A 24545-nucleotide genomic window follows, 5' to 3' on the forward strand; every position below is an offset into this window, starting at 1 on the left:
TGACTGGTATATGTCTAGGTTATGACTGGTATTTGTAACCATGTATATCACACATCATATACTATATCATATTAAGACACAAGTATTTTAAATCCCATATTTAGATCTCAAACTATGCTAACTACAGTACACTCCAATAAGGCAATGATATATGATAAAATCCAAATTACTTTATTGATATTCCAATAGCAAAAGAAAATACCACTAAAGAATATATCAACATAAAATGCAAAGGCTAAAAAAAAGGGGCTAAATAAAAAAGAGGTCCCATGTACACAATTAAAAAGTACAGAAAAAGAACCTGCTGTAAAATTACATTGATGGCATAAAAATCAAGTTTTCAAGTCTATGCATAAAAATACCGTATGCAGTACCACCTAAGCGGTTGTCTATGGCACATCTATATGCTTCGTGAACAACACATATGGCATGGCAAAAATGCATGCTGTAAATATCAAGTATATTTTATCTGTGAAAACTATGCAGTCAATAGCCATATGACAAAATCCTTGCAATTCACAGTATGACACTTGCTATTTTGCTATTCAGTATGGAGATGAATTAGGCAATACCCTCTAAGTCAATATGCCCTCATGTGGCATACAGAAAGGGGTTATTGTTGTAAAAAAATTATACTTAAACTATGAAATAATGCAGAAAATTGTAACAAAAATATAAATACACCAATATAAAATCAAAATAATTACATTGGGAATTAAATCAGTTCTTACTTGATTACACAATTCTGGGTTCTCCGAATAGACAGCTATTTGTTGTCTTGTTGCCTGATCCCCTGATGTGTAGCTGGCCATAATAATAAGTATGTCAAACTCGTATTTATCAAGAAATATTTTCAGATCACCAATGATGTTCCTGTAGCTCATTAAGTCCTGGTAGCAATGGAAAGAAAATAATACACTGAGATGTATGTAACACATGAACAGAAGAATGCTCTATAACCAGGATATATGATGATCTTCTAATACATGAATAGGTATTAGCAGGAGGGTGACAATTCCGTAATCTATTAGCATTTACTCTATTTATCATTGTTTTGAAAGAAAGGTAAAAAAAATTATTCACAAATGCCAATGGTGCACCACCTTCACAGCATCAGTGTCAGAGGGTCCTGTAAACTGTTTAAATAATGTAAATAACCATTAATTCAGTGTTGAAAAAATTATAACATGTTTATCCATTTACTCTTGTACTATGCTAGTGCCTTGTAAGCACAGAGCATTACTAATGTTGTTCTATGGACAGGCTTTCATGAACATTACAAAAAAGCTAGAAATATACACTGAAGGGAAGACTTAAACAACACAATGTAACTCCAAGTCAATCACACTTCTGTGAAATCACACTGTCCACTCAGGAAGCAACACTGATTGACAATCAATTTCCCATGCTGTTGTGCAAATGGAACAGACAACAGGTGGAAATTATAGGCAATTAGCAAGACACCCCCAATAAAAGAGGGGTTCTGCAGGTGGTGACCATAGACCACTTCGCAGTTCCTATGCTTCCTGGCTGATGTTTTGGTCACTTTTTAATGCTGGTGGTGTTTTCATTCTAGTGGTAGCATGAGACGGACTCTAAAGATGAGCAATCTTTTGAAAAATTCAATTTGGGTGAATTGCCAAATTTTTCAAAAAAATTAGGTTTGATCCAAATTTATTTGTGGCGAATCTGTATTAAAAACGGCTATTTCTGGACTACACAGAGCCTCAATAGGGGTGTAAAACACTTTGCTTTGTTCTAACACGCAACTGGAGTATGCTAGGGTTGTGAAATAATACTGTTATTCAGAATGACATGCAGACATGCTTTTAGAATCACTGCAGCAGAGCGACACAATGAAAGAGCCTGGAGGTGGCATCAGTATGAGGAGACCATATGGTGGCTGAATGACACAGCATGGAGGTGTTGGCAGCATGAGGAGACCATACAGTGGCTAAATGACACAGCATGGAGGTGTTGGCAGCATGAGGAGACCATATAGTGGCTGAATGACACAGCTTGGCTGTGGCTGAAGCATAAAGAGACCATATAGTTGCTGAATGTCATAGTGGAACTTGAAAAGATTTGGACGAGTTTGATGGCGCCAGATCCCAGAAAACCAATGTGCCAAAGGAAAAAACAATTTGGTTTTATTGGTAAATGGTAAAAGGGTGCAACACATAGGTTTCGAACCCGGGCCGGGATCTTCGTCAGGCAAGGGGTATTACAGGTACACGTTTACACTGATTTAAAAACATACAGGTACATGCCCGGTTACAAATCACTTCCGGGTCAAAAGGTCATCAGTACACTGGAACACTTCATTAGCATAATGATACTAACATTTATTTCTGTGGGTCAAAACTGAATGGTAAAATGACAATGTGATGCATGTTGTGTAAAAAGGATATTGCGGCGGAGATGGTTACGTTTTGAATCCTTACTATTGCGCCAACATGATTGTGGTTATGGGTTATAACAGTGCAGTCGTACACTGTGATAGACGCTGTAGGATTATGAGAAGCACCGGTGCTCTAGTTATTCAACATAATTGTTGCTATGGGTTATCACAGGGTAATCGTATGCTGTGATAGATGATGGACTATGAGCAGCACCGGTGTGCTAGTTTTTCAATAGTCCCGATTCCGGATTACTAGACGGTGACCTGAATGTTGTGCTGCAGGTCCCGTTTGATCAGCGGCCGATGTCGGCACCATAAGTTGGGGGGGGGGCCCTGGTTATCTGGGTATTTGTAGCACTGTAGACCTCTGTGTAGCGCCCACTATGAGATCCTTGGTGTGTGGCAGTAAGCGATCGTGCATTGTACTCTGTAGTAATTGCTACTCATCCAGATGCCGAATAACTAGATGGTGGTCTGGGGTTCCGTGTGTTACATACGGGCCCGGTAAGTGCCTGGGTAGATGTGTGGCCGTTGTCGGCACTGTTGGTCACACAGCGCAGGTGGGAGTGCCCTGGTGTTGCGGGCACTTACAGCGCTGAAGACCTCCGTCCAGCGCCCACAGTGAGGTCCTCTGTAAGTATCGGGGAGTGAACAAGCACTAATCCTTGTGACTTGTAGCTGAGATGCAGAGGTATTGAGTGGCATAAGGGAGACTGTAGTGGATGAGTTACCTCTGCGCTATTGCCTAGATGTTCAAAGGGGTGGTTGTAACCAAGTTGCTTTATTGTGGTCTGGTGCGGTGTCAATTGTAGTAGCTGGGATCGCTACATATGGAGACTTTATTATAGCGCTATAGGTCCCTTTGCATAAGACCACTGGGAGTGTGTTGTGGGTATAAACATTTTAGGGGCGGCAATAGAATCCCAGTGAGCTGGTGCCGGATTAGCAGGTGGCGATGCCGAATTAACAGGTAGTGATTTTTATTATATATCTATTGACATTAAATAATGGTTTCTACCATTTCATTTAAACCTCGGGGATTGACAGTGCCAAGTTTGAATATCCAGTAGACCTCCCGCTTCTTTAGGAGTTCACATCTATTGGAGTTATGATCCAGAATGTGATCAATTGGAGTAATCCTGATCTGATGATGTAGTTGCTGAATGACACAGCGTGGAGGTGTTGGCAGCATGAGGAGACCATATAGTGGCTGAATGACACAGCGTCGATGTGGCTGAAGCATGAGGAGACCATTGAAATTTAAGATTTTTAAATAGAAATTTAAGATTTTCCAATTGAAATTGAGGATTTTCCAATTGAAATTGAGGATTTTGAAATTGAAATTGAGGATTTTGAAATTGAAATTGAGGATTTTGAAATTGAAATTGAGGATTTTGAAATTGAAATTGAGGATTTTGAAATTGAAATTTTAACTCCCAAGTTTTAGTGTCCCGAGCCGCGGCGTGTGGGTACAACGGACCAATGATAGAGCCTGGAGGTGGCATCAGTATGAGGAGACCATATAGTGGCTTAATAGCACAGCCCGTGTTGACTGAAGCATGAGAAGAGACCATATAGTGGCTGAATGAGACAGCCTGAAGGTGGCATCAGTATGAGGAGACCATATAGGGCCTGAATGACTGCCTGGAGTTTGTGGCAGCATGGGGAGACCATATAGTGTCTGAATGGCTCAGCCTAGAAGTGGCTGAAGCATGAGGAGACCATATAGTGGCTGAATGGCACAGCCTGGAGTTTGTGGCAGCATGAAGAGACCATATAGTGTCTGAATGGCACAGCCTGGAGTTGGCAGCAGATGAGGAGGCAATAAGGCCTCTCAATCTCTAAGAATAAGAGATGAATTTTGAAATTTCCATTGAAAATGTATGGTACCTAGTTCTACCATAAACATTTATAGGTAATGTCCTAGGCCCAGCAGCATCACTAAACCATGTAGTTGCTGAATGACACAAAATGGAGCTGGCTGAAGCATCAGTAAACCATATATTGGATGAATGGCATACCTGGAGGTGGCTGAAGCATGAGGAGACCATATAGTGGCTGAATGACGCAGACTGGAGTTGGCTGAAGCATGAGAAGAGACCATATAGTGGCTGAATGAGTCAGCCTGGAGGTGGCAGCAGCAGCATCATCAGGAGTCCTGAAAGTGACCCGGTGACAGAGTGGTGCGGTGGGTGGCAATACCAGTACCCAGTGGTGAAGGTGGGTGAAAAAAGGTCTGATGCGGAGAAATGTTTGTAACTGGAGAGCAGCGCCTTAAATCTGTTTGGCACTATCCATATTTGTGAAGTTGGTGTGGCACCATAGTCAATCTACTGTCATGCATCAGGCATTGGTGGTTGGAAATCCTGGCTGATCCATGCCTGATTCATCTTCACAAAGGTCATTCTCTGCAAATTTTTTGTGGACAGACAAGTTCTCCTTGGGGTAACTATGGTTCCCGCCGCACTAAAGACCCGCTCTGATGGCACACTACTGTCAGGGCATGACAGCTTTTCCAGGGCAAACTCTGCTAGTTGTGGCTACAAATCAAGATTGGCTGCCCAGAAGTCCAGCGGATCTTCAAGGTGTGTTGGCATTGGCATGTCAAGGTATGCCACCACCTGCTGGTTTAGGTCCTGCTTCAGGTGTACCTGCTGCTGATGAGTTGCTTCACTATGCGGGTGAAGAAAGCTACTCATCAGCCACTGTAGACTCAGGCTGCTGCTCATGGAGCTGGTACTGCTCCTCCCCAGCAGTGATGGCAGTTGAAGCTGAGCACAGGTGCCCCCCCCCCCCGATTCAGACCTGTGAGAGGATGGACCATGGCACCTATAGGCATCGGCCAACTGACTACATAGGATGCCTCTGTAGTAGGTCACTTTGTCCTCCCTCTCAGTGGGTGTAAAAAAGGCCCTATTTTGTGGCGGTAGCGAGGGTCCAATAAGGTGGAGATCCAGAAGTCATACCACTGCCGGATGGTGACAATTCGGCTGTCAATACGCAAGCTAGTGAGCATGCATCATGCGATTTGTGCAAGTGACTTGGAGGAACTCCCTGCCTCCATCTCTACTGCATACTGCCACGGTGTGTCTGGGACCTCTGTCTCGCCTTCCTCATAACCCTCTAGCTCCTCTGGCTGCTCCTGCTCCTGTCAAATTACTAGAAAAACCGCCCATTTGGCGAAACCTAAACTGTGCTCCACTGTGCCCCTCTCCTCCTCCTCCTCCAGTTCAGCCCACCACAGGGCTCATGTGGCCTTGAAATGTAGGCGCCAAGTCTCCAGTGCCCTAACCAGCCATCGTTTCCAACACGTGTTGAAAGTAATGAAGCAGTGGAAGGATGTTGTTCATCCTGTAATCCTGGTGACTTACTAATAATGTGGCTTTCTCAAAGGGCTTGAGCAAACGGAAGGTGTCACGTATGAGCATCCACTGGTTCACACTGAAGTTACACAGGGGAGTACCCCTATCCGCTTGGATCATCAAGAAATCGTGATGGCTTTTCTCTGTTCGTACAGTCAGCCAACATATGGAAGGTGGAATTTCAATGTAAACAACATCACAAATCAGACTATGTTGGGGGATACCGTTCTGACCCTGCAGCTCAAGGAGGGTGTGCTTTGCGGTGTACGAGTGGCTGAAGTGCATGCAAAGTTTCCTTCCCATTGCTAGGATGTCTTGCAAATGGGGGGAACACTTCAGGAACTGCTTCACAATCAGATTGAACACGTGTTCCATGCAGGGCACATGGCTCAGCCTTTCCAGCTGCAGCAAATGCAAGATGTTCTTCCTGTTGTCAGTCACCATGGTTCCCATTTCCAGTAAGTAAGCCATGCTCCGATTTCTTTACAAATGGCTTTTAGCAGTTCCTCTCCTGTGTGACTCTTTTCGCCAAGGCAAACCATGTGAAGAACAGCGAGACACCGTTGTGCCAGCACACATGGTATGCTGAAGGGCCACTGAGACTTGTCTGGGCAGTGGAGGATGAGGAGTCGAAGTCTCACACTGTCACAGGACCAACAGCCTGAGAGCATGGAGGAGGAAGTGGTGTGATCTGTCCAAGTTGGTGTTGTTGCTGTGCAGGAACCACATTCACCCAGTGAGCCGTAAAGGACATGTATTGTCCCTGACCATATTACAGCTCCAGACATCAGTGCTGCCGTGCACTTTGGTACACACCGACAGGCTCAAGGACTGGACTACCTTCTCTTCCACAAAATTGTGCAGGGCTGGTACGGCCTTCTTTGCAAAAAAAATTACGGCTTGGCCCTCTCCACCCCGGCTCGGCACAAGCCATCAGTTCTCTGAAAGGTGCAGAGTCCACCACTTGAAAAGGGAGGGACTGCAGCACCAGCAACTTGGACAGGAGCACATTCAGCTTCTTCACCATTGAATGAGTGGGTGCATACTGTTGTCTCTTGGACATGGCTTCGCCGATGGATTGTTGGTGGAATGGCTGACTAAAAGTAGGAGGAGCAGGAGCATCTGGATTGACAGAAGGAGGGTATGACACACAGCTCCCTTTGGCTGAGGCGGTGGAGCATTGGCTGGCTGTAACAGGGAGCGGCATGCCACCGGGTGATGCAGCAGGCTGGACCACTACATCGGAGCCACGGTTCTCCCAGGCCGCTTTATGGTGGTGAAGCATATGTTGACATAGGGCTGTGGTGCCAACATTGGGACCCTGGATACGCTTCACCTTCTGCCGACATATCTTGCATGTGGCTATGTAAACCTCCAGATGCTTGATGAAAAGCTGCCACACCGCTGAGTAGTTGATTTTCCCACCAACAGTCCGCACTACTTGACTGCTACTGCTGCCATTTCCAGTAACCCCTGTTACACTACCTCTGGGGAAGGTAGGCTGCCACGAAGCAGGCGGTCTCCCCTCCCGGCATGTTTGCTTCCAGAATTTCCACTTCTGCCACCATGCTGACTGCCAACCATGCTATCACCTTGGTGGCCCAGCTGCTGCCTCACGGCCAACCTGCAGCTCTCTTCTCCTGATGATGATGAAGCCCCTTCTGTACCCGGCTCCCAATTGTGATCGGCTTCATCATCATCAACAAGTGTCTGCACGTCACTGATGTCCTCCTCAGGTTCCTCAACAGTGTCTGCTTCAGGACCCTGAACCCTGGCAACACCGCCTCCCACGTCACTCTCCTCATCAATACTTGCCCGCCAAGCGGAGGAAGCGGCAGATGTCTCCTCCACTTCTTGGCTGGGCAGTTGCTGCTGACTGTCCTCTATTAGATCGTCCTCAGTGAATAGTGGAGCTGAACCCACAGCATAGGATATTTCTGTAGAGGAGGGAACAGCATAGGACCGAGGCAATGGGAGGACAGGGACTGCAACCGGGCCATGCTAACTGAGGGTTGTGTCTGAGGAACCCTACGACTGTTGACTGGGCGTATCAGTTGTCACTTGTGATGTCAAGTGGATGACCGTGTTAACCAATCGATGATGGCAGATGGGTTGCTGGTCGAGACATGACCACTAGCTGATACCGGGAGCTAAGGCCTCTTGCGGCGACTCCTGCTGCCACTCTCGCCCCTAGTCTGCTGCGACCTCTGGCTGATGAATTTGAGCCTCTGCCACTCCTCTGTGTACATCCTGGCACTTCTCTGCCTGACATACTTAGTGACATCACAGGGGTGACTGGCTGCTGATAGGCTGCATCCTGCATGTGATTCAGAGTTATCCCACCTACTTCCCTTCCTGCCTTGCCTTCCCGTCTTCCCAGCGTGCCTTGCCCCATGTACTGACATGTGAACCCGCCATTTTAGATGCCCTGGAGCCTGGACCGCAGTAAATGGAGTTTAATGAAGCAAGTTGCGCAATGATTTCGCGTTGATAATCGCATTCCTTGCAAATCAAATATTTCATGAAATTCCTAACGAATTTGGGTTTGACAGCTTCGATTCGCTCATCTCTAACGGAGTCTACAACCCACACAAGTGGCTCAGGTAGGGCAGCTCATCCAGGATGGCACATCAATGAGAGCTGTGTCAAGAAGATTTGCTATGTCTGTCAGCGTAGTGTCCAGAGCATTGAGGCGCTACCAGGAGACAGGCCAGTGTCTGACTCCATGAGGGTGGCATGAGGGCCCAACATCCACAGGTTGGGGATGTGCTTACAGCCCAACACCGCGCAGGACGTTTGGCATTTGCCAGAGAACACCAAGATTGGCAAATTCGCCTCTGGCGCCCTGTGCTCTTCACAGATGAAAGCAGGTTCACACTGAGCATATGTGACAGGCGTGACAGAGTCTGGAGACGCTGTGGAGAACATTCTGCTGCCTGCAACATCCTCCAGCATGACCGGTTTGGCGGTGGGTCAGTAATGGTATGCGGTGGCATTTCTTTGGTGGGCCGCACAGCCCTCCATGTGCTTGCCAGAGGTAGAATGACTGCCATTAGGTACCGAGATGAGATCCTCAGACCCCTTGTGAGACAATATGCTGGTGCGGTTGGCCCTGGGTTCCTCCTAATGCAAGATCAATGCTAGACCTCATGTTCCTGGAGTGTGTCAGCAGTTCTTGCAAGAGGAAGGCATTGGTGGACTGGCCCGCCCGTTCCCCAGACCTGAATCCGATTGAGCACATCTAGGACATCATGTCTCGCTCCATCCACCAACGCCACGTTTCACCAAAGACTGTCCAGGAGTTGGCGGATGCTTTAGTCCAGGTCTGGGAGGACATCCCTCAGGAGACCATCTGCCACCTACGGGCACGTGGAGGCCACACACACTACTGAGCCTCATTTTGACTTGTTTTAAGGACATTTCATCAAAGTTGGATCAGCCTGTAGTGTGGTTTTCCACTTTGATTTTGAGTGTGACTCCATATCCAGACCTCCATGGGTTAATAAATTTGATTCCTTGGATACTTTTTGTGTGATTTTGTTGTCAGCACATTCAGCTATGTAAAGATGAAAGTATTTCATACGATTAGTTCATTCATTCAGATCTAGGATGTGTTATCTTAGTGTTCCCTTTATTTTTTTGAGCAGTGTATATAGTGTTCACCACGCCTGGCTTGACCTAAGGTCTTGTCTGATTGTTTGTTTTTTACATGCATTGCCTTTCAGTTGGTGATGCTTTTTTTTACTAATGTTCTCAACCAGTGTGCCTCCTTCTGTTGCAAAACTACAACTCCCAGCATGACCATAAAGTGCAGCCCAGGCATACTGGAATATGTAGTTTTGCAACAGCTGGAGGCATACTGGTTTGTTATAGACTAAATAAATAATTCCAGTGCACTTTTAGTTTTGACCACTAGAGGTCGGAAAATCATTGTTGTATCTTAGGTTGCCTACAGTTACTGATTTAGTATGTGGATATATGGTATATGCAAGTATTTCTTATATTTACATGAATGAAAGGTATGCTTTAATGAACTGATACTGATGCTCATAAAATATACATTTTACTTAACAATAACAATCATACCACATAGAACTATTATTTTATTTCCAATTTAATGGTTGTATCTGAGTAATTCACACAAAAAAAAATTGATAAATGAATTAACATTTCAATTTAGGCTATATATACATTGTAATAAAATATATTGAAGGGCAGGGTCACACGTGAAGTATTTGCTGCTGCGGATTTGCTGCTGAATATTTTCCTACCCATTAAAGTTAATGGTTAGCAAAATACAGCACACGTGACCCTACCCTAAGGCTAGGTTCCCCTCCAAAAACTGCTGTGCAGTGGGAAATATGCTGCATATTTTTCTATGAGTAGACACACAGGGCTAGCTAGCAGCATCCCTGTGTGTGCAGCATGGTTTATAAGCGAGGTCAGCACACGCGGGCCCGCCTCCAAGCCTCTCAGCACACACAGGGCTGCTGTGGGAAGATACACAGCGTATTTCCCGTAGCGCAGCAGATTTTGCACAACGTAAAATATGCTGCGAATACACTATGTGGGCTCATACCCTTAAGGTACATTCTATTGCCCTATTGTTTAACAACACTACTGTACTGCCATATTAATAAGAACAAATCTTAACACTGGGGGAGATTTCTCAATAACTGTCCAGAGGAAAAGTTGTTGAGTTGGCCATAGCAACCAATCAGATCGCTTCTTTCATTTTTGAAAAGCCTTTGGAAAATAAATGGAAGCGATCTGATTATGCTATGTTGCTATGAGCAACTTTTCCTCTGGACAGGTTTTCGCAGTATGGAACCGTATACATGTGCGTTTCCCATTGACTTCCATGTTAAAAAAAAAGGTATGCGGTTGCAATACGGTTTTTAACCCAGAGTCAAAACCGTGGTTGAACACGGTTTGGAGTACTGTTAAAAACTGTATTGCAAGCAAACCGTACGCGACCGTATGCATCAGGGTGTATACGGTTTGCAATGCTTTGCCTATGTATACCGTTTTCAATACCGTTCCATACGTTTTCACTAATGAAAATGTATGCGGGAATTGTAGTTGAAAAACATGACGTGAACCCAGCCTTACTGTACTATTAAACCTTAATATACTGTATAACTTTATGCCTTGTAAATGGACTATTTGCTGCTTATGCACTATAGCACTTTTTGTGTGCCTTGCTGACCCCTAGTGGTCACTGCCATTTCTGCATGTAGTTCCTTCATTCTATGAATTTTTATTTAATTATCAATATCATGAATTTTTCTCATAAAATGAACTGTGACCCATCTAAACCCCTTATGTACACCGGGAATTTCCATTTTTTACGCTTTAGTTTTTTTCTCTTCCCAATAGCCAATTTGTGGTCACTTTCAGTACCCTAAAAAAATTATAGAAAGTGATCAGAAAGTTCCATCAAAACAAAAATGGTACCGTTAAAAACTTCAGATCACAGCACAAAAAATGAGCCCTCATACATCCCCGTATGCATAAAAATAAAAAAGTAATAGGGGTCAGAAGTGGACAATTTTATACATACTGACTTTGGTGCATGTAGTTATAATTTTTTTAAAGTAGTAAAATAAAATAAAACCTATATAAATAAGGTATCCTTGTAACCGTATGGACCTACAGAATAAAGATATGGTGTAATTTTTACAGAAAATGCACTGCTTAGAAACAGAAGCCCCCAAAAGTAATAAAATGTCATTTTTTTCCAATTTTGCCCCACAAATATTTTTTTCTGGTTTCGCCGTAAATTTTGTGGTGAAATGATTGATGAAAGTACAATTGGTGGCACAATAAATAAGCCCTCATATGGGTCTGTAGGTGCAAAATTGGAAGCGTTCTGATTTTTAGAAGGTGAGGTGGAAAATACGAAAGTGCAAAAATGAAAAAACCTGTGGTCCTTAAAGGAAATCTGTCACCAGTGCCACCTGCACTAACCTGTCGGTACTGACAGATAGTGCAGGTGACACTGATGACAACGGTACTCACCTTGTCCTGTTCCGTGGCAGGGATCTTAGGTAATCTCATCCATTAGCTCCGCTCCGGGCACCAGGCTTGGGGCACGGGTGGAGCTTACATCGCTGTTGTTCTCTCACAGCGGGACCCAGCAGGGAGCAGCGGTGACGTCACTGAGCTCTGCCCATGTCCCAAGCCTCTGCTGCACTCTGTATCGTATTGTTGCAGCAGTGACGTCAGCAAGCTCCGCCTATGCCCCAAGCCGGCTGCCGAGACTGGAGCTAATGGAGGAAATTACCGAAGATCCCCGCCACGGAACGGGACAAGGTGAATACCGTTGTCATCAGAGTCACCTGCACTATCTGTTGGTACCGACAGGTTAGTGCAGGTCACACTGGTGACAGATTTCCTTTAACCCCTTGGGGACGGAGCCCATTATGACCCTAAGGACGGGAGCATTTTTTGCAAATCTGACCACTGTCACTTTAAGCATTAATAACTCTGGGATGCTTTTACTTATAAATTTGATTCCGAGATTGTCTTTTCATGACATATTCTACTTTATGGTTGTGGTAAATTTTCGTCGATACTTGCATCATTTCTTGGTGAAAAATTCAAAAATTTGATAAAAAATTAGAAAATTTAGCATTTTTCTAACTTTGAAACTCTCTGCTTGTAAGGAAAATAGACATTACAAATAAATTATATATTGATTCACATATACAATATGTCTACTTTATATTTGCATCATAAAGTTGACATGTTTTTACTTTTGGAAGACATCAGAGGGCTTCAAAGTTCAGTACCAATTTTCAAATTTTTCACAAAATTTTAAAAATCAGAATTTTTCAGGGACCAGTTAAATTTTGAAGTGGATTTGAAGGGCCTTCACATTAGAAATACCCCATATATGACCCAATTATAAAAACTGCACCCCTCAAAGTATGCAAAATGGCATTCAGTAAGTTTGTTAACCCTTTAGGTGTTTCACAGGAATAGCAGCAAAGTGAAGGAGAAAATTCAAAACCTTCATTTTTTTACACTCGCATGTACTTGTAGACCCAGTTTTTGAATTTTTACAAGTAGTAATAGGAGAAAAAGCCCTCCAAAATTTGTAACCCAATTTCTCTCGATTAAGGAAATACCTCATATGTGTATGTCAAGTGTTCGGCGGGCGCAGTAGAGGGCTCAGAAGGGAAGGAGCAACAATGGGATTTTGGAGAGTGAATTTTGCTGAAATGGTTTTCGGGGGGCATGTCAAATTTAGAAAGCCCCTGTGGTGCCAGAACAGCAGAAAACCCCACATGGCATACCATTTTGGAAACTATACCCCTCAAGGCACGTAACAAGGGGTCCAGTGAGGCTTCACACTCCGCAGGTGTTTGACGACTTTTCGTTAAAATCGGATGTGTAAATGAAAAAAAAAATTTTTTAGCTAAAGTGCAGTTTCCCCCCAAAATTTTATATTTTTACAAAGGGTAATGGGAGAAAATGCCCTCCAAAATTTGTAACCCCATCACTTCTGAGTATGGAAATACCCCATGTTAGGACGTAAAATCCTCTTCGTTCAAACTACAATGCTCAGAAGAGAAGGAGCGCCATTGAGCTTTGGAATAAGAATTCGTTTGGAATGGTAGTCAGGGGCCATGTGCGTTTACAAAGCCCCCCGTGGTGCCAGAACAGTGGACCCCCCACATGTGACCCCATTTTGGAAACTACACCCCTCACAGAATTGAATAAGGGGTGCAGTGAGTATTTACACCCCACTGGCGTTTGACAGATCTTTGGAACCATGGGCTGTGCAAATGAAAAATTATATTTTTCATTTTCACGGACCACTGTTCCAAAAATCTTTCAGACCCTTGTGGGGTGTAAATGCTCACTGCACCCCTTAATACATTACATGAGGGGTGTAGTTTCCAAAATGGTGTCACATGTGGGGGGTCCATTGTTCTGGCACTATGGGGGCTTTGTAAACACACGTGGCCTTCAATTCTGGACAAATTTTCTCAAAATCCCAATGGCACTCCTTCTCTTCTGAGCATTGTAGTGCGCCAGCAGAGCACTTTACATTCACATATGGTGTATGTTCTTACTCAGAAGAAATGGGGTTACACATTTTGGGGGGCTTTTTTCTTATTTTCCCTTGTGAAAATGAAACATTTTGGGTAACACAAGCATTTTTGTGAAAATATTTTTTTTTTCATTTTTCCATCCAAATTTAATGAAAATTTGTCAAACAACTGTGGGGTGTTAAGGCTCACTATACCCCTTGTCATGTTCCGTGAGGGGTGTAGGTTCCAAAATGGGGTCACATGTGGGTATTTATGTTTTTGCGTTTATGTCAGAACCGCTGTAAAATCAGCCACCCCTGTGCAAATCACCAATTTAGGCCTCAAATGTACATGGTGCGCTCTCACTCTTGAGCCTTGTTGTGCGCCCGCAGAGCATTTTACGCCCACATATGGGGTATTTCCGTACTTAGGAGAAATTGCGTTCCAAATTTAGATTTGACCTTTTACTGCTTGAGAAAATAAAAAGTATGGGGCAACACCAGCATTTTAGCATTAATTTTTTTATTTTTTTACACTAACAGGCTGGTGTAACCCCCAACTTTTATTTTTCATAAGGGGTAAAAGGAGAAAAAGCCCCCTAAAATTTGTAGTGCAATTTCGCCTACATATGGGGTACGGAAATACCCCATATGTGTCCCTAAACTGTTTCCTTGAAATACGACAGGGCTCCAAAATGAGAGAGCGCCATGCGCATTTGAGGACTAAATTAGGGATTGCATAGGGGTGGACATAGGGGTATTCTACACCAGTGATTCCCAAACAGGGTGCCTCCAGCTGTTGCTAAACTCTCAGCATGCCTGGACAGTCAGTGGCTGTCCAAAAATGCTGGGAGTTGTTGTTTTGCAACAGCTGAAGGCTCCGTTTTGGAAACACTGCCGTACAATATGTTATTCATTTTTATTGGGGGGGGGGAGGGACAGTGTAAGGGGGTGTATATGTAGTGCTTTACCCTTTATTATGTGTTAGTGTTAGTGTAGTGTAGTGTTTTTAGGGTACATTCGCACTGGCGTGTTACGGTGAGTTTTTCCGCTAGGAGTTTGCGCTGTGGCGAAAAATTTGCTGCACCCCAAACTTGAAGCAGGAAACTTACTGTAAACCCGCCAGTGTGAATGTACCCTGTACATTCACATGGGGGGGGGCAAACCTCCAGCTGTTTCAAAACTGCAATTCCCAGCATGTACTGACGGACCGTGCATCCTGGGAGTTGTACTTTTTCAACAGCTGGAGGCACACTGGTTGGAAAACCTTCAGTTAGGTTCTGTTACCTAACTCAGTATTTTCAAACCAGTGTGCCTCCAGCTGTTGCAAAACTACAACTCCCAGCATGTACTGATCGCCGAAGGGCATGCTGGGAGATGTAGTTATGCAACAGCTGGAGGTACGCAACTACAACTCCCAGCATGCTGAGACAGCTGTTTGCTGTTTGGGTATGCTGGGATTTTCAGTTTTGCAACATCTGAAGGGTTACAGTTTATAGACCACTGCACAGTGATCTCCAAACTGTGACCCTTCAGATGTTGCAAAGCTACAAATCCCAGCATGCCCAGACAGTAAAGTGATGTTTGGGCATGCTAGGAGTTGTAGTTTTGCAAGATCTGAAGGGATACAGTTTAGAGACCACTGTATAGTGGTCTCAAACTGTAACCCTCCAGCTGTTGCAAAACTTCATATTCCAGCATGCATGTAAATGCACGTAAATGTACGTCCTGATGCCCTGGTACTTAATGCACCAGGACGTATATTTACGTCCTATACATGACGGAACGGTGCCCGCATTGCCGCAGGGGTTAATGGTGGACATCAGCGCGATCGCTGATGTCCGCCATTACCAGCGGGTCCCTGGCTGCTGATAGCAGCCAGGACCTGCCATGCATGATGCGAGCACCGCTGCTCGCGTCATGTATAGGACCGCTGCTCGCATCATGTATAGGACGTAAATGTACGTCCTGGTGCATTAAGTACCAGGGCACCAGGACGTACATTTACGTCATGTGTTGTTAAGGGGTTAATCCCTTTAATTTTTAACAACTATTTTGCATATTTTGTATGTCTATTTCTGTAATTCTTCTGTAATGAAGTACTGTAACCTTTGTACATTAAAGTCAAAAGGGGAGATGTATTAAAATCTGCTTAGAGGAGAAGTTGACAAGTTGCCTATAGCAACTTGGTGAAATGTGGTGCAGATGCCCATAGAACCAATCAGATTGCTTCAATTTTTAAATTAAAGAGGTAATTTGGTTGCTATGGGCAACTGCACCCATTTTCCTCTGCACGGGTTTTCATTCAAAGACCCCTTCCCTCTAGGTCTTTTACAATGACAGAATTTGCTATGCTAACTGCTTTTGTTAAGATCCTGATCAAAGGTCAATTATTTATAAAGTTTAAATCATAAATTGGTGGGCACAATTTGCCCAGGAATTAGCCCAATTCAATGTGGAGTATATATATAAGATTTTATTATATATTTTTATATATTTTTTATAGTTAGGGTATGTACACTTGTGTATAGGTGTGTGTATCTATATACATATGGATGGATGTGTGTGTGTGTATTTGTCTTTTTAGGCATCCATGGTACTGTAATTACCAGGCTGGGTATACTCTTGCATTGCGGCCTCCATCACAGCACACAGAGCTATTTTGTCTAGTAATATTCCAGGCATTTTGCCAGGAACCTGCAGAGCCTGTGTAGACCTGGGGGTCACCATTATATGGACCATTGTTTTCCAAACAGGGTGCCTCAAGCTGGTGCAAAACTACAACTTGCTGTCCGGGCATGCTGGGAGTTGTAGTTTTGCAACAGCTGGAGGCACCCTGCTTGGGAAACACCAATATGGGATCTAAATGTGGGATATTGGTCTGTATTTAGTATTATCTTGTCACTATATAGTGGTAATTGTAGTGGTCATAGTGTGGCTCAAATATTTGTAATAGTGGTGATATTGGTGATCCTAATCTGTGTACAGTGGTTATTGTTATTTTTTTAATGATGTAGTAATATGTCATCCTGATATGGAGGTGTTAATTTGCTAGTAAATCCTTGAGAAAATCCCTCTGCATCCTCCCTGGTGAGTGGCGATACATACACTGTGCGTATCACTGTTGTCTTACATTCACCTTGGGGGTGGGGTGGGGGTGGACTGGGTTCTGCCCACCCATGCAACGCCATAGCAGTTCATCAGCAAGGGCCTCATGTTTAAGGCACCTCAGATTTGGATTTCACTAAAATACAAAAGCTTGCGAATGCTATACCCTATTATACCCCATATGCACAGTGGCATCACAGTACTAGTACACGCTGTACTGTGACATCACTTTGCACGTTATCCATGTACTATGAAATCACTGTGTGTATTATCCCTGTACTGTGACATCACTGTGTGTATTATCCCTGTACTGTGATATCACTGTGTATATTAACCCTGTTCTGTGACATCACTATATCTATTATGCCTGTACTGTGACATCACTGTGTATATTATCCCTCTACTGTGACATCACTGTGTGTATTATCCCTGTACTGTGAGTTCACTGTGTGTATTATCCCTGTACTGTGAGATCACTGTGTGTATTATCCCTGTACTGTGACATCACTGTGTGTATTATCCCTGTACTGTGACATCACTGTGTGTATTATCCCTGTACTGTGACATAACTGTGTATTATCCCTGTAATGTGACATCACTGTGTGTATCCCGGTACTGTGACATCACTGTGTGTATTATTCCTGTACTGTGACATCACTGTGTGTATTATCCCTGTACTGTGAGTTCACTGTGTGTATTATCCCTGTACTGTGAGATCACTGTGTGTATTATCCCTGTACTGTGACATCACTGTGTATATTATTCCTGTACTGTGACATCAATGTATTATCCTATACTGTGACATGACATCACTGTGTGTATTATCCCTGTACTGTGACATCACTGTGTGTATTATCCCTGTACTGTGACATCACTGTGTGTATTATCCCTGTAATGTGACATCAATGTATTATCCTATACTGTGACATGACATCACTGTGTGTATTATCCCTGTACTGTGACATCACTGTGTGTATTATCCCTGTACTGTGACATTACTGTGTGTATTATCACTGTACCGTGACATCACTGTGTATATTATCCCTGTACTGTGACATCACTGTGTACATTATCTGTGTACTGTGACATCACTGTGTATTATCCCTATACTGTAACATCACTGTGTATATTATCTCTGTACTGTGACATCACTGTGTATATTATGCCTGTACTGTGACTTCACTGTGTATTATCCCTATACTATGACATCACTGTGTATATTATCCCTGTACTGTGACATCCCTGTGTATATTATCTCTGTACTGTGACATCACTGTGTATTATCCCTATACTGTGACATCACTGTGTGTATTATCCCTGTACTGTGAAATCACTGGATATTACCCCTGTACTGTGACATCACTGTATATTATCCCTGTACGATGTCACTGTGCACATTAACACTACTATGAAATAACTGTGTGTATTATCCCTGTACTTTGAGGCCACTGTGTATATTAACCCTGTTCTGTGACATCACTATATCTATTATCTCCGTACTAAGACATCACTGTATTATTCCTGTACTGTGACATCACTGTGTGTATTTTCCCTGTACTGTGACATCACTGTGTGTATTATCACTGTACCGTGACGGCACAGTAAAGGGATAATACACACAGTGATGTCACAGTGCAGGGATAATACACACAGTGATGTCACAATACAGGGATAATACACACAGTGATGTCACAGTACAGGGATAATACACACAGTCATGTTACAGTGCAGGGATAATACACACAGTGATTTCACAATACAGGGATAATACACACAGTGATGTCCCAGTACAGGGATAATACACACAGTGATGTCCCAGTACAGAGATAATACACACAGTGATGTCACAGTACAGAGATAATACACAGTGTCACTGTACAGGGATAATACATATAGTGATGTCACAGTACACAGATAATACATACAGTGATGTCACAGTACAGAGATAACACTGTAATGTCACAGTACAGAGATAATATACACAGTGATGTCACAGTACAGGGATAATACACACAGTGATGTCACAGTACAGGGATAATATACACAGTGTTGTCACAGTACAGATATGATATACACAGTCATGTCGCAGTACAGAGATAATACACAGAGTTATGTCACAGTACAGGGATGTCACCGTACAGGGATAATGCACACAGTGATGTCACAGTACATGAATAATACACACAGGGATGTCACAGTACATGAATAATACACAGTAATGTCATAGTACAAGGGTAATGTGCACAGTGACATCACAGTGCTAAGGATACTATATGAATTGTGTTTTGTATATAATTCATTTTATTATCGCGTGCTTATGTTGTGTTCGTGGGGGCCTCATGCTCAAGTTTCGCCTAAGGCCTCACAAAGTCTAGAACCGCCTCTGGGGAACTGTACTGCACCTAATGTGGGGAGAACTATACTGCACCTAATGTGGGGAGAACTATACTGCACCTAATGGGGGGAACTATACTGCACTTAATGGGGCTAACTATACTGCACATTATGTGGGGGAACTGTACTGCATCTTATGTGGGGGAACTGTACTGCACCTTTTGTGTGGGAACTATACTGCCAACCTAATGTGGGGGAACTATACTGCCAACCTAATGTGGGGGAACTGTACTGCACCTAATGTTGGGGAACTGTACTGCACCTAATGTGGGGGAACTGTACTGCACCTCATGTGGGGGAACTATACTGAAACCTAATGTGGGGGAACTGTCGGGGGGGGGGCTGGGGGGCCCCAACATAATGAAGTGCTCTGTCTTCCAGGCAGCCTTAATCTGGCCCTGATTCTTATTGTTTATTAAGATTGACATTTAGGGGAAAGTATTTTTAGATTGGTTAGAATAGAGCATATATCTTTATCAGCTAAGCTCTCTTCAGTGTGGAATATATGAAGCTCTGTCATTGTTAAAAATGGCAGAACAATTTTGTTTGGAAGAAGAGATGTTTCTGGCCTCTCTATACCCTTGCCTGACTTGCACCCCTGTGTAATATATATAACTATATAACTGTGGTGACCCACGGGTGTATGGCGGGACCACGGGTGTAGCGGTGTGAGTGGTGGGATCAGATGGTATTAACCCCAGGGGCAAGATGTTGTTAACCCCTAGTGTTCGTGACGCCAGTGTGGTTTTAGGGTTTCCGAAACACCACACACCCGGTTCCTCCGCTATCCCAGTTGCTAGCAGTGAAATGAGAATCCACAACCAGTTATGGTCAAATGGAGGCATTACTGAGTATAAGACAGATGGAATTATCTTCACAGCTAAGGCCAGATTCCCCAGAGAGGTGGCCAGGACCCAGAAGGACCTTGCAGCTTGCTGGACAAATATACTTGTAATTAACCTGACTCGAGATTGGACTTGACTTGACTATATGCAGGACTTGACTAGTTTCAGTGACAGTAGACATAGACTTGAGACTTACTGGAATGACTGTAGCTTTGGGGTCTTCCAGATGCTGATCACTTGCACTGAGATCGTTGGTAGTTGCTGTGCTCAGTCAGGTAGCAGGTGGTAAGAGCTAAGAGAGAGCATTGTAATGTCCGCCGCTTTATATAATGGGGGGCTGGCCTAAAGCCCATTGGTCAAGGTGCGGGTCATAGGTTAAGCTGGTGCTCTCTGGGAGAACATGTGACAACAAATCATGTGACTGCATAACATAACATGTGGCAGATTTACACAAGTCCTTTAGACCTCCCACAGGTCCTTTGTACTCAGTCCAAAAAAGTATAGGTAAAGGTTCAGCTCACCATAAGCAGCATGCAGACCCAGATCACAATGAACTCAGCACACCTTCCAGCGGAAGCTACGGAATGAGCAAGGGCCGTGTTCCCAGGTACAAAGGATGAAGCAAAAATGAGGAAAAATCCGGCTCCCAGGACTGGATAAAAATAATAGCTTTAATGAATCATATTAAAATCCAAAATAGAAAAAAAGAATAGGGTAAAAGCACAAACGAAACGCGTTTCGTTTGTGCTTTTACCCTATTCTTTTTTTCTATTTTGGATTTTAATATGATTCATTAAAGCTATTATTTTTATCCAGTCCTGGGAGCCGGATTTTTCCTCATTTTTGCTAGGTCCTTTGTACTACCTATACATTAGGAGACTGTCTAGGCATTAAAGCAATACACACAACACTTTTGATACAACAGGGGGAGACCTTGCAGGGCCCCAGGTCACTGAGGGTCTCAACCTGACAGGGCCTAAGGGTAGTAAAGGACCATGTCCTGTACTCGGACATAACATAAGAAAATAATAATACATTATGAAGGAATAATATATGTATGGAATAGGGGATACAGCTGGCCTCTCTATGTATCTGTCCGCCCTAATGGGCTGAAACACAGCTAGACCCAATTCACAGTAACTCTATCCACAGCAGTCAAGTTGTTCTATTCACTGACAGTTTTCTTTTCCACAGGTTGACATTGAATAGAACAACTAATGATCGGGACTAACAGCAAAAATTCTCTCACTCCCGCCAGTGTAGAGGCCAGTATAGGCTTTTCTCAGGCGTGTAATACATCACTATGGGGGAGATTTATATTTATCAAAACCTGTGCAAAGGAAAAGTTGCCCAGTTGCCCTTAGTAACCAATCAGCGTGCTTTTTTAATTTTGCAGAGGCCTTGTTAAAAATGAAATAAGCGATCTGATTGGTTGCTATGGGCAACTGAGCAACTTTTCCCCTGCATTGGTTTTGATAAATCTCCCCTTATAAGGCTAGGATTCCACTGAGGTTTTTTGCCCACCAGCAAAAACGCCAGGAAAAACTTCCAGAAAAACTGCCACAGCTTTTTCCTGCATTTTGTCAGTTTTTCTAGCATTTTTATGCTACAAATAGCATTTTTACCTCTTTTGGAAGTTTCCCTGCAGGCGTTCTTTCGTTGGATACCACAAAAACAAAAAAAGATGCAGGAATGATGCAGTAGGGATGTCTGAATGTGTACGGAATTATTTTATATGTTTTAAAACAAAATTCTTTCTTTTAAAAAAAATTTTATTTAATTTTGCTATTTGTAATGTTCGATCTTCCTTTTTTTTTTTTTTTTTGGTGGCTTTATAATTTTTTAAACACCTAATAATGGAGTCTACATTTTATTCTATTCTGCCAGAGCACAGAAAATCATTAACTAGACCACAGTAGCTGCAAAGGTCACAGGTTAAATTTGTGGTTAACCACAATTAATTTGCATAATAATTAGGTCAATTGACTGTGCTCTTGTGATTTACCACATATTTAACTTGTGACCTTTGTTTAATGATAATAATTATTTCTAGAGATGAGCGAACTTTTGAAAAATTGGATTCGGCTGATTCGCAGAATTATCAGAAAAAATTTGGTTTGATCCGAATTTATCTGCGGCAAATCTATATTAAAAACGTCTATTTCTGGCCAACAGAGAGCCTCAATAGGGGTGTAGAATACTTTGATTTGTTCTATCAAGCATATGGAGTGTGCTGGGGTAGTGAAATAATACTGTTCTTCAGTATGACATGCAAATTACAGGCATCGCTTTTAGAATCACTGCCGCAGAGTGTAACAATGACAGAGACTGGAGGTTAGAATATAGAAAAAAACAGGAGCGCTTCCATGTGAAGGTTCTCAAGATGAGTGTTAGAAAGTGACCAATACGGACCGTGCTCACCTGGTGGGGTTGTGCGGTCTGCAGGCACAACACTGACAAATCGCAAGAGGAATGAACCAGACAGCTGCAGCGGCTTCCCACGCTGGATGACCGGCGTGCACAACAGGATACAGGAAACAGAAGAAAGTGGAAGCTTGATGTCGCGCTGCTGTCGAAATTGAGGATACGTTTAGGTGAGTTTAAACATTTATTGGTATATTGGCGTGTATACCAATAAATGTTTAAACTCACCTAAACGTATCCTCATTTTCTACAGCAGCGCGACATCAAGCTTCCACTTTCTTCTGTTTCCTAGAGCCTGGAGGTGGCATCAGTATGAGGAGACCATATAGTGGCTAAATGACACAGTGTGGAGGCGTTGTCAGCATGAGGAGACCATATAGTAGCTGAATGACACAGCCCAGAGCTGGAAGCAGCATGGGTAGACACTAAGGCTTCACAATCCCTAAGATTAAAAGATTAATTTTGAAATTTAAATTGAAGATTTATGGTAGCTAGAGCTTTTTAGGCCCAGCAGCATCAGTAAACCATATATTGGCTGAATGGCAAAGCCTGGAGGTGGCTGAAGCATGAGGAGGCCACATAGTGGCTGAATGGCACAGCCTGGAGTTGGCAGAAGCATGAGAAGAACATATACCGGCTGAATGACACAGCCTGGAGTTGGCTGAAGCATGAGGAGACCATATAGTGGCTGAATGACACAGTGTGGAGGTGTTGGCAACATGAGGAGACCATATAGTAGCTGAATGACACAGCCCGGAGCTGGAAGCAGCATGGGTAGACACTAAGGCTTCACAATCCCTAAAATTAAAAGATTAATTTTGAAATTTAAAGTGAAGATTTATGGTAGCTAGAGCTTTTTAGGCCCAGCAGCATCAGTAAACCATATATTGGCTGAATGACAAAGCCTGGAGGTGGCTGAAGCATGAGGAGGCCACATAGTGGCTGAATGGCACAGCCTGGAGTTGGCAGAAGCATGAGGAGACCATTTAAATTTAAGATTTTTAAATAGAAATGTAAGAGTTTTAAATAGAAACTTAAGATTTTTAAATTTTAACTCTCAAGTTTTAGTGTCCCAGGCCCCAGCGTGTGGGTACAAAGGACCAAATCAAAAAAGGAGTCACATGTCACATGGCAGCACAATGACAGAGCCTGGAGGTGGCATCAGTATGAGGAGACCATATAGTGGCTGAATGACTGCCTGGAGTTTGTGGCAGCATGGGGAGACAATATAGTGTCTGAATGGCACAGCCTTGAGTTGGCTGAAGCATGAGGAGACCATATAGTGGCTGAACGGCACAGCCTGGAGTTTGTGGCAGCATGAAGAGAGCATATAGTGGCTGAATTGCACAGCTTGGAGTTTGTGGCAGCAGGGAAAGACCATATAGTGGCTGAAGTGCACAGCCTGGAGGTGGCTGAAGCATGAGCAGATCATATAGTGGCTGAATGAGACAGCCTGGAGTTGGCAGCAGCAGCATCAGGAGTCCTGAAAGTGACCCTAATGCAGAGGAATTTCTGAAACTGGGGTCCAGCACCTTTATTATGTTTTGCAGTATCCAAGACAGCACAATGAGAGATCCTGGAGGTGGTAGCATCAGCATGAGGAGACCATATGGCGGCACAATGACAGAGCCTGGAGGTGGTAGCATTAGCATGAGGAGACCATAGAGCAGCACAATGAGAGAGCCTGAAGGTGGCAGCATCAGCATGAGGAGACCATATGGCAGCACAATGACAGAGCCTGGAGGTGGTAGCATTAGAATGAGGAGACCATAGAGTAGTACAATGACAGAGCCTGGAGGTAGCAGCAGCAGCATGAGGGCCATGCTGAACCCATCGAGTGTTGACTGGGGGTGTTGGATGTAACTTGGGATGAAGTGGATGGCAGAGTGAACCGTTCAATCACGGCTGCTGGGTTTCTGGTCGAGACACGACTGCTAGCCGATACCGGGAGCTCAGACCTCTCACTGCGA

At 43.6% G+C, this 24545-nt stretch overlaps 1 protein-coding gene across 5 annotated transcripts in view; it reads right to left on the reverse strand.

The window, feature by feature from the left end:
* PRUNE2 (prune homolog 2 with BCH domain) overlaps positions 1-24545 on the reverse strand; it is a 315426-nt gene that overhangs the window by 164333 nt on the left and 126548 nt on the right. For all 5 annotated transcript variants that reach the window (XM_056523470.1, XM_056523460.1, XM_056523444.1 and 2 more), the window contains exon 8: positions 732-890. In XM_056523470.1, the coding sequence (XP_056379445.1) occupies positions 732-890 (159 nt within the window). The remainder of the gene's footprint in view (positions 1-731; positions 891-24545) is intronic.

The sequence above is a fragment of the Hyla sarda genome, chromosome 1 (genome assembly GCF_029499605.1).
Source record: "Hyla sarda isolate aHylSar1 chromosome 1, aHylSar1.hap1, whole genome shotgun sequence".
Taxonomy (NCBI): Eukaryota; Metazoa; Chordata; class Amphibia; order Anura; family Hylidae; genus Hyla; species Hyla sarda.